This window comes from Oncorhynchus nerka, linkage group LG18 (assembly GCF_034236695.1).
Source record: "Oncorhynchus nerka isolate Pitt River linkage group LG18, Oner_Uvic_2.0, whole genome shotgun sequence".
NCBI lineage: Eukaryota > Metazoa > Chordata > Actinopteri > Salmoniformes > Salmonidae > Oncorhynchus > Oncorhynchus nerka.
This window is the reverse complement of record NC_088413.1, coordinates 82,234,442-82,248,366: the sequence shown is the minus strand read 5'-3', so window position 1 is coordinate 82,248,366 and position 13,925 is coordinate 82,234,442. Positions and strand designations below refer to the sequence as shown.

At 49.6% G+C, this 13,925-nt stretch overlaps 2 protein-coding genes across 8 annotated transcripts in view; both read right to left on the bottom strand.

Moving 5' to 3' along the window:
• Positions 1-13,925, bottom strand: part of smoc1 (SPARC related modular calcium binding 1) — a 573,206-nt gene that overhangs the window by 162,439 nt on the left and 396,842 nt on the right. The window lies entirely within an intron of this gene.
• Positions 1-13,925, bottom strand: part of psen1 (presenilin 1) — a 62,872-nt gene that overhangs the window by 38,176 nt on the left and 10,771 nt on the right. The window contains exons 3-4 of the mRNA XM_065004414.1: positions 7,555-7,838; positions 4,066-4,207 (exon numbers count right to left, since the gene is read on the bottom strand). Of these exons, the coding sequence (XP_064860486.1) occupies positions 4,066-4,207; positions 7,555-7,838 (426 nt within the window). The remainder of the gene's footprint in view (positions 1-4,065; positions 4,208-7,554; positions 7,839-13,925) is intronic.

The following is a 13,925-nucleotide window of genomic DNA, read 5'->3' as shown; positions in this document are numbered from 1 at the left end:
CCTGTAGCATCTCTTACCCTGTAGCATCTCTCTTACCCTGTAGCATCTCTTAGCCTGCAGCATCTCTTACCCTGTAGCATCTCTTACCCTGTAGCATCTCTCTTACCCTGTAGCATCTCTTACCCTGTAGCATCTCTTACCCTGTAGCATCTCTTACCCTGTAGTATCTCTTACCCTGTAGTATCTCTTACCCTGTAGTATCTCTGTAGCATCTCTTACGGTACTTGTATAGCATCTCTTACCCTGTAGCATCTCTTACCCTGTAGCATCTCTTACCCTGTAGCATCTCTTACCCTGTAGCATCTCTGTAGCATCTCTTACCCTGTAGCAGCATCTCATCTCTTACCCTGTAGCATCTCTTACCCTGTAGCAGCAGTACTTGTATAGCATCTCTTACCCTGTAGCATCTCTTACCCTGTAGCATCTCTTACCCTGTAGCATCTCTTGCAGCCTGTCTCTTAGCATCTCTTACCCTGTAGCATCTCTTACCCTGTAGCATCTCTTACCCTGTAGCATCTCTTGTATAGCATCTCTTACCCTGTAGCATCTCTTACCCTGTAGCATCTCTTACCCTGCAGCAGCGGTACTTGTATAGCATCTCTTACCCTGTAGCATCTCTTACCCTGTAGCATCTCTTACCCTGTAGCATCTCTTACCCTGTAGCATCTCTTACCCTGTAGCAGCGGTACTTGTATAGCATCTCTTACCCTGTAGCATCTCTTACCCTGTAGCATCTCTTACCCTGTAGCATCTCTTACCCTGTAGCAGCAGTACTTGTATAGCATCTCTTACCCTGTAGCATCTCTTACCCTGTAGCATCTCTTACCCTGTAGCATCTCTTACCCTGCAGCATCTCTTACCCTGTAGCATCTCTTACCCTGTAGCATCTCTTACCCTGTAGCATCTCTTACCCTGTAGCATCTCTTACCCTGTAGCAACTACCTGTAGTATCTCTCTACCCTGTAGCATCTCTTACCCTGTAGCATCTCTTACCCTGCAGCATCTCTTACTGTAGCATCTCTTACCCTGTAGCATCTCTTACCCTGTAGCATCTCTTACCCTGTAGCATCTCTTACCCTGCAGCAGCATCTCTTGTATAGCATCTCTTACCCTGTAGCATCTCTTACCCTGTAGCATCTCTCTTACCCTGTAGCATCTCTTACCCTGTAGCATCTCTAGCATCTCTTACCCTGTAGCATCTCTTACCCTGTAGCAGCGGTACTTGTATAGCATCTCTTACCCTGTAGCATCTCTTACCCTGTAGCATCTCTTACCCTGTAGCATCTCTTACCCTGTAGCATCTCTTACCCTGTAGCATCTCTTACCCTGTAGCATCTCTTACCCTGTAGCAGCATCTCTTACCCTGTAGCATCTCTTACCCTGTCTCTTAGCATCTCTTACTCTGTAGCATCTCTTACCCTGTAGCATCTCTTACCCTGCAGCATCTCTTACCCTGTAGCAGCATCTCTACCCTGTAGCATCTCTTACCCTGTAGCATCTCTTACCCTGTAGCATCTCTTCTCTTACCCTGTAGCATCTCTTACCCTGTAGCATCTTACCCTGTAGCATCTCTTACCCTGTAGCATCTCTTACCCTGCAGCATCTCTTACCCTGTAGCATCTCTTACCCTGTAGCATCTCTTACCCTGTAGCAGCATCTCTTACTCTACTTACCTGTAGCATCTCTTACCCTGCAGCAGCGGTACTTGTATAGCATCTCTTACCCTGTAGCATCTCTTACCCTGTAGCATCTCTTACCCTGTAGTATCTCTTACCCTGTAGCATCTCTTACCCTGTAGCATCTCTTACCCTGTAGCATCTCTTACCCTGTAGCAGCGGTACTTGTATAGCATCTCTTACCCTGTAGCATCTCTTACCCTGTAGCATCTCTTACCCTGTAGCATCTCTTACCCTGTAGCATCTCTTACCCTGCAGCATCTCTTATCTCCCCTGTAGCATCTCTTACCCTGTAGCATCTCTTACCCTGTAGCATCTCTTACCCTGCAGCATCTCTTACCCTGTAGCATCTCTTACCCTGTAGCATCTCTTACCCTGTAGCATCTTACCCTGCAGCATCTCTTACCCTGCAGCATCTCTTACCCTGTAGCGTCTCTTACCCTGTAGCGTCTCTTACCCTGTAGCGTCTCTTACCCTGTAGCATCTCTTACCCTGTAGCAGCATCTCTTACCCTGTAGCATCTCTTACCCTGTAGCAGCAGCATCTCTTACCCTGTAGCATCTCTTACCCCTGTAGCATCTGTAGCATCTCTTACCCTGTAGCATCTCTTACCCTGCAGCATCTCTTACCCTGCAGCATCTCTTACCCTGTAGCATCTTACCCTGCAGCATCTCTTACCCTGCAGCATCTCTTACCCTGTAGCAGCATCTCTTACCCTGTAGCAGCATCTCTTACCCTGTAGCAGCATCTCTTACCCTGTAGCAGCATCTCTTACCCTGCAGCATCTCTTACCCTGCAGCATCTCTTACCCTGTAGCATCTTACCCTGCAGCATCTCTTACCCTGTAGCAGCAGTACTTGTATAGCATCTCTTAGCCTGCAGCATCTCTTACCCTGTAGCATCTCTTACCCTGTAGCAGCAGTACTTGTATAGCATCTCTTACCCTGTAGCATCTCTTACCCTGTAGCAGCAGTACTTGTATAGCATCTCTTACCCTGTAGCATCTCTTACCCTGTAGCGTCTCTTACCCTGTAGCGTCTCTTACCCTGTAGCGTCTCTTACCCTGTCTCTCTTACCCTGTAGCGTCTCTCTTACCCTGTAGCATCTCTCTTACCCTGTAGCAGCAGTACTTGTATAGCATCTCTTACCCTGCAGCATCTTACCCTGTAGCATCTCTTACCCTGTAGCATCTCTTAGCCTGTAGCGTCTCTTAGCCTGTAGCGTCTCTTACCCTGTAGCAGCAGTACTTGTATAGCATCTCTTACCCTGTAGCATCTCTTACCCTGTAGCATCTCTTACCCTGTAGCATCTCTTAGCCCTGTAGCATCTCTTACCCTGTAGCATCTCTTACCCTGTAGCATCTCTTACCCTGTAGCATCTCTTTACCCTGTAGCATCTCTTACCCTGTAGCATCTCTTACCCTGTAGCATCTCTTACCCTGTAGCATCTCTTACCCTGCAGCATCTCTTACCCTGCAGCATCTCTTACCCTGCAGCATCTCTTACCCTGTAGCATCTCTTACCCTGTAGCATCTCTTACCCTGCAGCATCTCTTACCCTGTAGCATCTCTTACCCTGTAGCATCTCTTACCCTGTAGTATCTCTTACCCTGTAGCAACGGTACTTGTATAGCATCTCTTACCCTGTAGTATCTCTTACCCTGTAGCAGCGGTACTTGTATAGCATCTCTTACCCTGTAGTATCTCTTACCCTGTAGCAGCAGTACTTGTATAGCATCTCTCTTACCCTGTAGCATCTCTTACCCTGTAGCATCTCTTAGCCTGTAGCATCTCTTACCCTGCAGCATCTCTTACCCTGTAGCAGCGGTACTTGTATAGCATCTCTTACCCTGTAGCATCTCTTACCCTGTAGCATCTCTTACCCTGTAGCAGCGGTACTTGTATAGCATCTCTTACCCTGTAGCATCTCTTACCCTGTAGCATCTCTTACCCTGTAGCATCTCTTACCCTGTAGCAGCGGTACTTGTATAGCATCTCTTACCCTGTAGCATCTCTTACCCTGTAGCATCTCTTACCCTGTAGCATCTCTTACCCTGTAGTATCTCTTACCCTGTAGCAGCAGTACTTGTATAGCATCTCTTACCCTGTAGTATCTCTTACCCTGTAGCATCTCTTACCCTGTAGTATCTCTTACCCTGTAGTATCTCTTACCCTGCAGCATCTCTTACCCTGTAGTATCTCTTACCCTGTAGTATCTCTTACCCTGTAGCATCTCTTACCCTGTAGCAGCGGTACTTGTATAGCATCTCTTACCCTGTAGCATCTCTTACCCTGTAGCATCTTACCCTGTAGCATCTCTTACCCTGTAGTATCTCTTACCCTGCAGCATCTCTTACCCTGTAGTATCTCTTACCCTGTAGCATCTCTTACCCTGTAGCAGCGGTACTTGTATAGCAGCACCAGCACCATGGTCATGACTATGATGACACTGATCATGATGGTGGCGTTGAGGACTGAGTTGAGGGCTCGTTGCCCTATTGTGTCTGTGTCCTCGGGGAATGGGGTGTATATCCTGGAAAACACATCACATGTCAAACAGGTATCAACATCCTGGACAACTCATAGCAGAAGATTAGACTCATCACATTAGATCATTTCAGAATATGTTAGTGTCAGACAACCATCAGAAATACTCAAACACCGTCCTTTGTGAATCCTCACTTTGCTGCTATTGTTATTATAATAATATTGTCTGTTTTTCCAGTTGCTTGATTATCTTGTCTGTTTCTCCAGTCGCTTGATTATCTTGTCTGTTTCTCCAGCTGCTTGATTATCTTGTCTGCATTTCTCCAGCTGCTTGATTATCTTGTCTGTTTCTCCAGCTGCTTGATTATCTTGTCTGTTTTTCTCCAGCTGCTTGATTATCTTGTCTGCATTTCTCCAGCTGCTTGATTATCTTGTCTGTTTCTCCAGCTGCTTGATTATCTTGTCTGTTTCTCCAGCTGCTTGATTATCTTGTCTGTTTCTCCAGTCGCTTGATTATCTTGTCTGTTTTTCTCCAGCTGCTTGATTATCTTGTCTGCATTTCTCCAGCTGCTTGATTATCTTGTCTGTTTCTCCAGCTGCTTGATTATCTTGTCTGTTTCTCCAGCTGCTTGATTATCTTGTCTGCATTTCTCCAGCTGCTTGATTATCTTGTCTGTTTCTCCAGCTGCTTGATTATCTTGTCTGTTTCTCCAGCTGCTTGATTATCTTGTCTGCATTTCTCCAGCTGCTTGATTATCTTGTCTGTTTCTCCAGCTGCTTGATTATCTTGTCTGTTTTTCTCCAGCTGCTTGATTATCTTGTCTGTTTCTCCAGCTGCTTGATTATATTGTCTGTGTTTCCAACTGATTTATGATGAACAGCCCATAGGTAAACAAACTGAACAATGTATCTTCTTCGTTAGCAGGCCAGCCACATTTCCTGTACTTCTGTTAGTAAATACTGTAGATGTATGCTGATATTTCATCATCAAGGTGTTGTGTGTCGCATTATCGCCATCTAGTGGCTCTGCTAGTCAACTGCATCAACAACCCTAACCCCTAACGGGGACAACATGAAGCCTCGTCTCAGGGTTCCAACAACCCTAACCCCGGGGACAACATGGAGCCTCGTCTCTGGGTTCCAACAACCCTAACCCTGGGGACAACCTGGAGCCTCGTCTCAGGGTTCCAACAACCCTAACCCCGGGGACAACCTGAAGCCTCGTCTCAGGGTTCCAACAACCCTAACCCCGGGGACAACCTGAAGCCTCGTCTCAGGATTCCAACAACCCTAACCCCTAACGGGGACAACATGAAGCCTCGTCTCAGGGTTCCAACAACCCTAACCCCGGGGACAACCTGGAGCCTCGTCTCAGGGTTCCAACAACCCTAACCCCGGGGACAACCTGGAGCCTCGTCTCAGGGTTCCAACAACCCTAACCCCGGGGACAACATGCAGCCTCGTCTCAGGGTTCCAACAACCCTAACCCCGGGGACAACCTGGAGCCTCGTCTCAGGGTTCCAACAACCCTAACCCCTAACGGGGACAACATGAAGCCTCGTCTCAGGGTTCCAACAACCCTAACCCCGGGGACAACATGAAGCCTCGTCTCAGGGTTCCAACAACCCTAACCCCGGGGACAACATGGAGCCTCGTCTCAGGGTTCCAACAACCCTAACCCCGGGGACAACCTGGAGCCTCGTCTCAGGGTTCCAACAACCCTAACCCCGGGGACAACATGGAGCCTCGTCTCAGGGTTCCAACAACCCTAACCCCGGGGACAACCTGGAGGCTCGTCTCAGGGTTCCAACAACCCTAACCCCGGGGACAACCTGGAGGCTCGTCTCAGGGTTCCAACAACCCTAACCCCGGGGACAACATGCAGCCTCGTCTCAGGGTTCCAACAACCCTAACTCCGGGGACAACATGAAGCCTCGTCTCAGGATTCCAACAACCCTAACCCTGGGGACAACCTGGAGCCTCGTCTCAGGGTTCCAACAACCCTAACCCCGGGGACAACCTTGAAGCCTCGTCTCAGGGTCCCAACAACCCTAACCCTGGTAACAACATGAAGCCTCGTCTCAGGGTTCCAACAACCCTAACCCCGGGGACAACATGAAGCCTCGTCTCAGGGTTCCAACAACCCTAACACCAGAGACAACCTGGAGCCTCGTCTCAGGGTTCAAACAACCCTAACCCCTAACGGGGACAACATGAAGCCTCGTCTCAGGGTTCCAACAACCCTAACCCCGGGGACAACATGAAGCCTCGTCTCAGGGTTCCAACAACCCTAACCCCAGAGACAACATGAAGCCTCGTCTCAGGGTTCCAACAACCCTAACCCCTAACGGGGACAACATGCAGCCTCGTCTCAGGGTTCCAACAACCCTAACCCCGGGGACAACCTGGAGCCTCGTCTCAGGGTTCCAACAACCCTAACCCCTAACGGGGACAACCTGGAGCCTCGTCTCAGGGTTCCAACAACCCTAACCCCGGGGACAACCTGGAGCCTCGTCTCAGGGTTCCAACAACCCTAACCCCAGAGACAACCTGAAGCCTTGTCTCAGGGTTCCAACAACCCTAACCCCGGGGACAACATGAAGCCTCGTCTCAGGGTTCCAACAACCCTAACCCCGGGGACAACCTGGAGCCTCGTCTCAGGGTTCAAACAACCCTAACCCCTAACGGGGACAACATGAAGCCTCGTCTCAGGGTTCCAACAACCCTAACCCCGGGGACAACATGAAGCCTCGTCTCAGGGTTCCAACAACCCTAACCCCAGAGACAACATGAAGCCTCGTCTCAGGGTTCCAACAACCCTAACCCCTAACGGGGACAACATGCAGCCTCGTCTCAGGGTTCCAACAACCCTAACCCCGGGGACAACCTGGAGCCTCGTCTCAGGGTTCCAACAACCCTAACCCCTAACGGGGACAACCTGGAGCCTCGTCTCAGGGTTCCAACAACCCTAACCCCGGGGACAACATGGAGCCTCGTCTCAGGGTTCCAACAACCCTAACCCCGGGGACAACATGGAGCCTCGTCTCAGGGTTCCAACAACCCTAACCCCGGGGACAACCTGGAGCCTCGTCTCAGGGTTCCAACAACCCTAACCCCGGGGACAACATGCAGCCTCGTCTCAGGGTTCCAACAACCCTAACCCCGGGGACAACCTGGAGCCTCGTCTCAGGGTTCCAACAACCCTAACCCCAGAGACAACCTGAAGCCTTGTCTCAGGGTTCCAACAACCCTAACCCCAGAGACAACCTGAAGCCTTGTCTCAGGGTTCCAACAACCCTAACCCCAGGGACAACCTGGAGCCTTGTCTCAGGGTTCCAACAACCCTAACCCCGGGGACAACATGAGGGTCGTCAGAATGTCATCGGTACTTACAGCCTCTGTCCATCGTTCTGGGTGTAGAAGCTGACGGACTTGATGGTTGCCACGACGACCACCATGCAGAGCGTGACAGGGACGAATAGCATGATGACGTGTTTGGCCCCGTACTTCAGCGTCAGCTCCTCATCTTCGTCTTCCTCACTCTCTACCACCTGGGGGGTGCGTTGTGGGGGAGCCTGTCCGTTCTGTTCCGCCCCACCCCCTCCACCCCTGGACCGCACCCCCGTCACCCCAGGCTCAGGGTGCTGGTTCTGGGTTGGTACTGGAGCCTCAGTCACCTGGAGGAGGAACAGAAGGGGACATAAATACACACCTCTAGGGTCAGTCTGCAGAACAAGGAAACATTTACATTCTAGTCATTTAGCACTCTCTGATCCAGAGCCACTACAGTAGTGAGTCATTTAACAGACTCTCTGATCCAGAGCCACTACAGTAGTGAGTCATTTAACAGACTCTCTGATCCAGAGCCACTACAGTAGTGAGTCATTTAACAGACTCTCTGATCCAGAGCCACTACAGTAGTGAGTCATTTAACAGACTCTCTGATCCAGAGCCACTACAGTAGTGAGTCATTTAACAGACTCTCTGATCCAGAGCCACTACAGTAGTGAGTCATTTAACAGACTCTCTGATCCAGAGCCACTTCAGTAGTGAGTCATTTAACAGACTCTCTGATCCAGAGCCACTACAGTAGTGAGTCATTTAGCAGACTCTCTGATCCAGAGCCACTACAGTAGTGAGTCATTTAACAGACTCTCTGATCCAGAGCCACTACAGTAGTGAGTCATTTTAGACTCTCTGATCTCTCTGATCCAGAGCCACTACAGTAGTGAGTCATTTAACAGACTCTCTGATCCAGAGCCACTAGTGAGTCATTTAGTCTCTGAGTACAGTAGTGAGTCATTTAGCAGACTCTCTGATCCAGAGCCACTACAGTAGTGAGTCATTTAACAGACTCTCTGATCCAGAGCCACTACAGTAGTGAGTCATTTAGCAGACTCTCTGATCCAGAGCCACTACAGTAGTGAGTCATTTAACAGACTCTCTGATCCAGAGCCACTACAGTAGTGAGTCATTTGAGTCATTTCATTTAACAGACTCTCTGATCCAGAGCCACTACAGTAGTGAGTCATTTAACAGACTCTCTGATCCAGAGCCACTACAGTAGTGAGTCATTTAACAGACTCTCTGATCCAGAGCCACTACAGTAGTGAGTCATTTAGCAGACTCTCTGATCCAGAGCCACTACAGTAGTGAGTCATTTAACAGACTCTCTGATCCACTACAGTAGTGAGTCATTTAGCAGACTCTCTGATCCAGAGCCACTACAGTAGTGAGTCATTTAACAGACTCTCTGATCCAGGAGACACTACAGTAGTGAGTCATTTAGCAGACTCTCTGATCCAGAGCCACTACAGTAGTGAGTCATTTAACAGACTCTCTGATCCAGAGCCACTACAGTAGTGAGTCATTTAACAGACTCTCTGATCCAGAGCCACTACAGTAGTGAGTCATTTAGCAGACTCTCTGATCCAGAGCCACTACAGTAGTGAGTCATTTAACAGACTCTCTGATCCATTACAGTAGTGAGTCATTTAGCAGACTCTCTGATCCAGAGACACTACAGTAGTGAGTCATTTAACAGACTCTCTGATCCAGAGACACTACAGTAGTGAGTCATTTAACAGACTCTCTGATCCAGGAGACACTACAGTAGTGAGTCATTTAGCAGACTCTCTGATCCAGAGCCACTACAGTAGTGAGTCATTTAGCAGACTCTCTGATCCAGAGCCACTACAGTAGTGAGTCATTTAGCAGACTCTCTGATCCAGAGCCACTACAGTAGTGAGTCATTTAGCAGACTCTCTGATCCAGAGCCACTACAGTAGTGAGTCATTTAACAGACTCTCTGATCCAGAGCCACTACAGTAGTGAGTCATTTAACAGACTCTCTGATCCAGAGCCACTACAGCAGTGAGTCATTTAACACTCTCTGATCCACTACAGTAGTGAGTCATTTAGCAGACTCTCCGATCCAGAGCCACTACAGTAGTGAGTCATTTAACAGACTCTCTGATCCAGAGCCACTACAGTAGTGAGTCATTTAACAGACTCTCTGATCCAGAGCCACTACAGCAGTGAGTCATTTAACACTCTCTGATCCACTACAGTAGTGAGTCATTTAGCAGACTCTCCGATCCAGAGCCACTACAGTAGTGAGTCATTTAACAGACTCTCTGATCCAGAGCCACTACAGCAGTGAGTCATTTAACACTCTCTGATCCACTACAGTAGTGAGTCATTTAGCAGACTCTCTGATCCAGAGCCACTACAGTAGTGAGTCATTTAACAGACTTTCTGATCCAGAGCCACTACAGCAGTGAGTCATTTAACAGACTCTCTGAGCCAGAGCCACATACAGGACCAAGTAGGGTTAAGTGCCTTGCTCAAGGGCACAGACTGATTTTTCATCTACTCGGGCAGGGGATTTGAACCAGCAACCTTTCGGGTCACTGGCCCAACGGAACAGCTAGACTACCTACCACCAGAGTGTAAAAGCTTTAAAATGACAAAAATAAACGCAATTAAGAGATTTAAAAAAACAAACAAACAGGGAAAACAGACACGGATCAATATAACTGTAATGTTTCATCTGCAATAAGGGTTAGGGTTAGCCTAACCCACACACACTCCTGTGGGGACAGTCTGCTCTGTATCGGCTGTTACATAAGAACAAGGTTGGTCTATAGCAATAAGGGTTAGGGTTAGCCTAACCCACACACACTCCTGTGGGGACAGTCTGCTCTGTATCGGCTGTTACATAAGAACAAGGTTGGTCTATAGCAATAAGGGTTAGGGTTAGCCTAACCCACACACACTCCTGTGGGGACAGTCTGCTCTGTATCGGCTGTTACATAAGAACAAGGTTGGTCTATAGCAATAAGGGTTAGGGTTAGCCTAACCCACACACACTCCTGTGGGGACAGTCTGCTCTGTATCGGCTGTTACATAAGAACAAGGTTGGTCTATAGCAATAAGGGTTAGGGTTAGCCTAACCCACACACACTCCTGTGGGGACAGTCTGCTCTGTATCGGCTGTTACATAAGAACAAGGTTGGTCTATAGCAATAAGGGTTAGGGTTAGCCTAACCCACACACACTCCTGTGGGGACAGTCTGCTCTGTATCGGCTGTTACATAAGAACAAGGTTGGTCTATAGCAATAAGGGTTGGTGAGACGGCAATAACAGACCTGGAACCAGGATAAATCTCCTTCACGGGTTAGGGGTTAGGTTGGGGTTAGGGTTGGGGTTAGAGTTGGGGTTAGGGTTGGGGTTGGAGTAGGGTTAGGGGTTGGGGGTTAAGGTTGGGGTTGGGGTTAGGGTTGGGGTTAGGGTTGGGGATAAATCTCCTTCACGGGTTGGGGTTAGGGTTGGGGGTTAGGGTTGGGGGTTAGGGTTAGGGATAAATCTCCTTCACGGGTTGGGGTTAGGGTTAGGGATAAATCTCCTTCACGGGTTGGGGTTAGGGGTTAGGGTTGGGGGTTAGGGTTGGGGTTAAATCTCCTTCACGGGTTGGGGTTAGGGTTGGGGTTAGGGTTGGGGGATAAATCTCCTTCACGGGTTAGGGGTTAGGCGTTGGGGTTAGGGTTGGGGTTACGGTTGGGGGTTAGGGTTGGGGATAAATCTCCTTCACGGAGTCAACAAAGAAAGGGGAGGGATTGAGGAAGGTTAGGGTTAGGGTTGAGGGATTGAGGAAGGTTAGGGTTAGGGTTGAGGGTTGAGGGATTGAGGAAGGTTAGGGTTAGGGTTGAGGGTTGAGGGATTGAGGAAGGTTAGGGTTAGGGTTGAGGGATTGAGGAAGGTTAGGGTTAGGGTTGAGGGTTGAGGAAGGTTAGGGTTGAGGGTTGAGGAAGGTTAGGGTTGAGGGTTGAGGGTTGAGGAAGGGTTGAGGGTTAAGGAAGGTTAGGGTTGAGGGTTGAGGGTTGAGGGTTGAGGAAGGTTAGGGTTGAGGGTTGAGGGATTGAGGAAGGTTAGGGTTAGGGTTGAGGGTTGAGGGATTGAGGAAGGTTAGGGTTAGGGTTGAGGGATTGAGGAAGGTTAGGGTTAGGGTTGAGGGATTGAGGAAGGTTAGGGTTAGGGTTGAGGGTTGAGGAAGGTTAGGGTTAGGGTTGAGGGTTGAGGAAGGTTAGGGTTAGGGTTGAGGGTTGAGGGATTGAGGAAGGTTAGGGTTAGGGTTGAGGGTTGAGGGATTGAGGAAGGTTAGGGTTAGGGTTGAGGGAGGTTAGGGTTGAGGGATTGTTAGATCACGTTAGTGAGGGTGAGGGTTAGGGCCACGTTAGTGAGGGTGAGGGTTAGGGCCACGTTAGTGAGGGTGAGGGTTAGGGCCACGTTAGTGAGGGTGAGGGTTAGGGCCACGTTAGTGAGGGTGAGGGTTAGGGCCACGTTAGTGAGGGTGAGGGTTAGGGCACGTTAGTGAGGGTGAGGGTGAGGGCCACGTTAGTGAGGGTGAGGGTTAGGGCCACGTTAGTGAGGGTGAGGGTTAGGGCCACGTTAGTGAGGGTGAGGGTTAGGGCCACGTTAGTGAATGCAGAGCCATTTGGACCACCACAGAACTAAAGAGAACTAAATAGACCACCACAGAACTAAATAGACCACCACAGAACTAAATAGACCACCACAGAACTAAATAGACCACCACAGAACTAAATAGACCACCACAGAACTAAATAGACCACCACAGAACTAAAGAGAACTAAAGAGACCACCACAGAACTAAAGAGAACTAAAGAGACCACCACAGAACTAAATAGACCACCACAGAACTAAATAGACCACCACATAACTAAAGAGAACTAAAGAGACCACCACAGAACTAAAGAGACCACCACAGAACAAAACAGACCACCACAGAACTAAAGAGACCACCACAGAACTAAAGAGAACTAAAGAGACCACCACAGAACTAAATAGAACTAAAGAGACCACCACAGAACTAAAGAGACCACCGCAGAACTAAATAGACTACCACAGAACAAAACAGACCACCACAGAACTAAATAGACCACCACAGAACCAAAGAGAACTAGAGACCACCACAGAAATAAAGAGAACTAGAGACCACCACAGAACTAAAATTTTGCGCTACTTGATATTCACTTCCGGATTTGGAGAGCGCTCAAAGCGTTGTAGAACGTCTCTCTGAATGACGTGAGAGTGTTTCTCTCTCTCTTTCTCCAAGGCTGTGGGGACAGACAGGCCCATCTAGGGAGAGTGTTGAGGTGCCAAGGCTGTGGGGACAGACAGGCCCATCTAGGGAGAGTGTTGAGGTGCCAAGGCTGTGGGGACAGACAGGCTCATCTAGGGAGAGTGTTGAGGTGCCAAGGCTGTGGGGACAGACAGGCCCATCTAGGGAGAGTGTTGAGGTGCCAAGGCTGTGGGGACAGACAGGCCCATCTAGGGAGAGTGTTGAGGTGCCAAGGCTGTGGGGACAGACAGGCCCATCTAGGGAGAGTGTTGAGGTGCCAAGGCTGTGGGGACAGACAGGCCCATCTAGGAGAGTGTTGAGGTGCCAAGGCTGTGGGGACAGACAGGCCCATCTAGGGAGAGTGTTGAAGTGCCAAGGCTGTGGGGACAGACAGGCCCATCTAGGGAGAGTGTTGAGGTGCCAAGGCTGTGGGGACAGACAGGCCCATCTAGGGAGAGTGTTGAGGTGCCAAGGCTGTCGGGACAGACAGGCCCATCTAGGGAGAGTGTTGAGGTGCCAAGGCTGTGGGGACAGACAGGCCCATCTAGGGAGAGTGTTGAGGTGCCAAGGCTGTCTGGACAGACAGGCCCATCTAGGGAGAGTGTTGAGGTGCCAAGGCTGTCAGGACAGACAGGCCCATCTAGGGAGAGTGTTGAGGTGCCAAGGCTGTCAGGACAGACAGGCCCATCTAGGGAGAGTGTTGAGGTGCCAAGGCTGTCAGGACAGACAGGCCCATCTAGGGAGAGTGTTGAGGTGCCAAGGCTGTCGGGACAGACAGGCCCATCTAGGGAGAGTGTTGAGGTGCCAAGGCTGTGGGGACAGACAGGCCCATCTAGGGAGAGTGTTGAGGTGCCAAGGCTGTGGGGACAGACAGGCCCATCTAGGGAGAGTGTTGAGGTGCCAAGGCTGTGGGGACAGACAGGCCCATCTAGGGAGAGTGTTGAGGTGCCAAGGCTGTGGGGACAGTTTAGACATGAGCCTTAACTTACTCCTGATCTTCTGAATAAAAACAGGATATGCGATTTCTAAAAGGGGGGGGGGTTCCTGGTTGAATAACTTCAATAAATCACCAGGAAGAATTGGCTCCATCGAACCGGTCACCGCCGCTATCCTTCACTG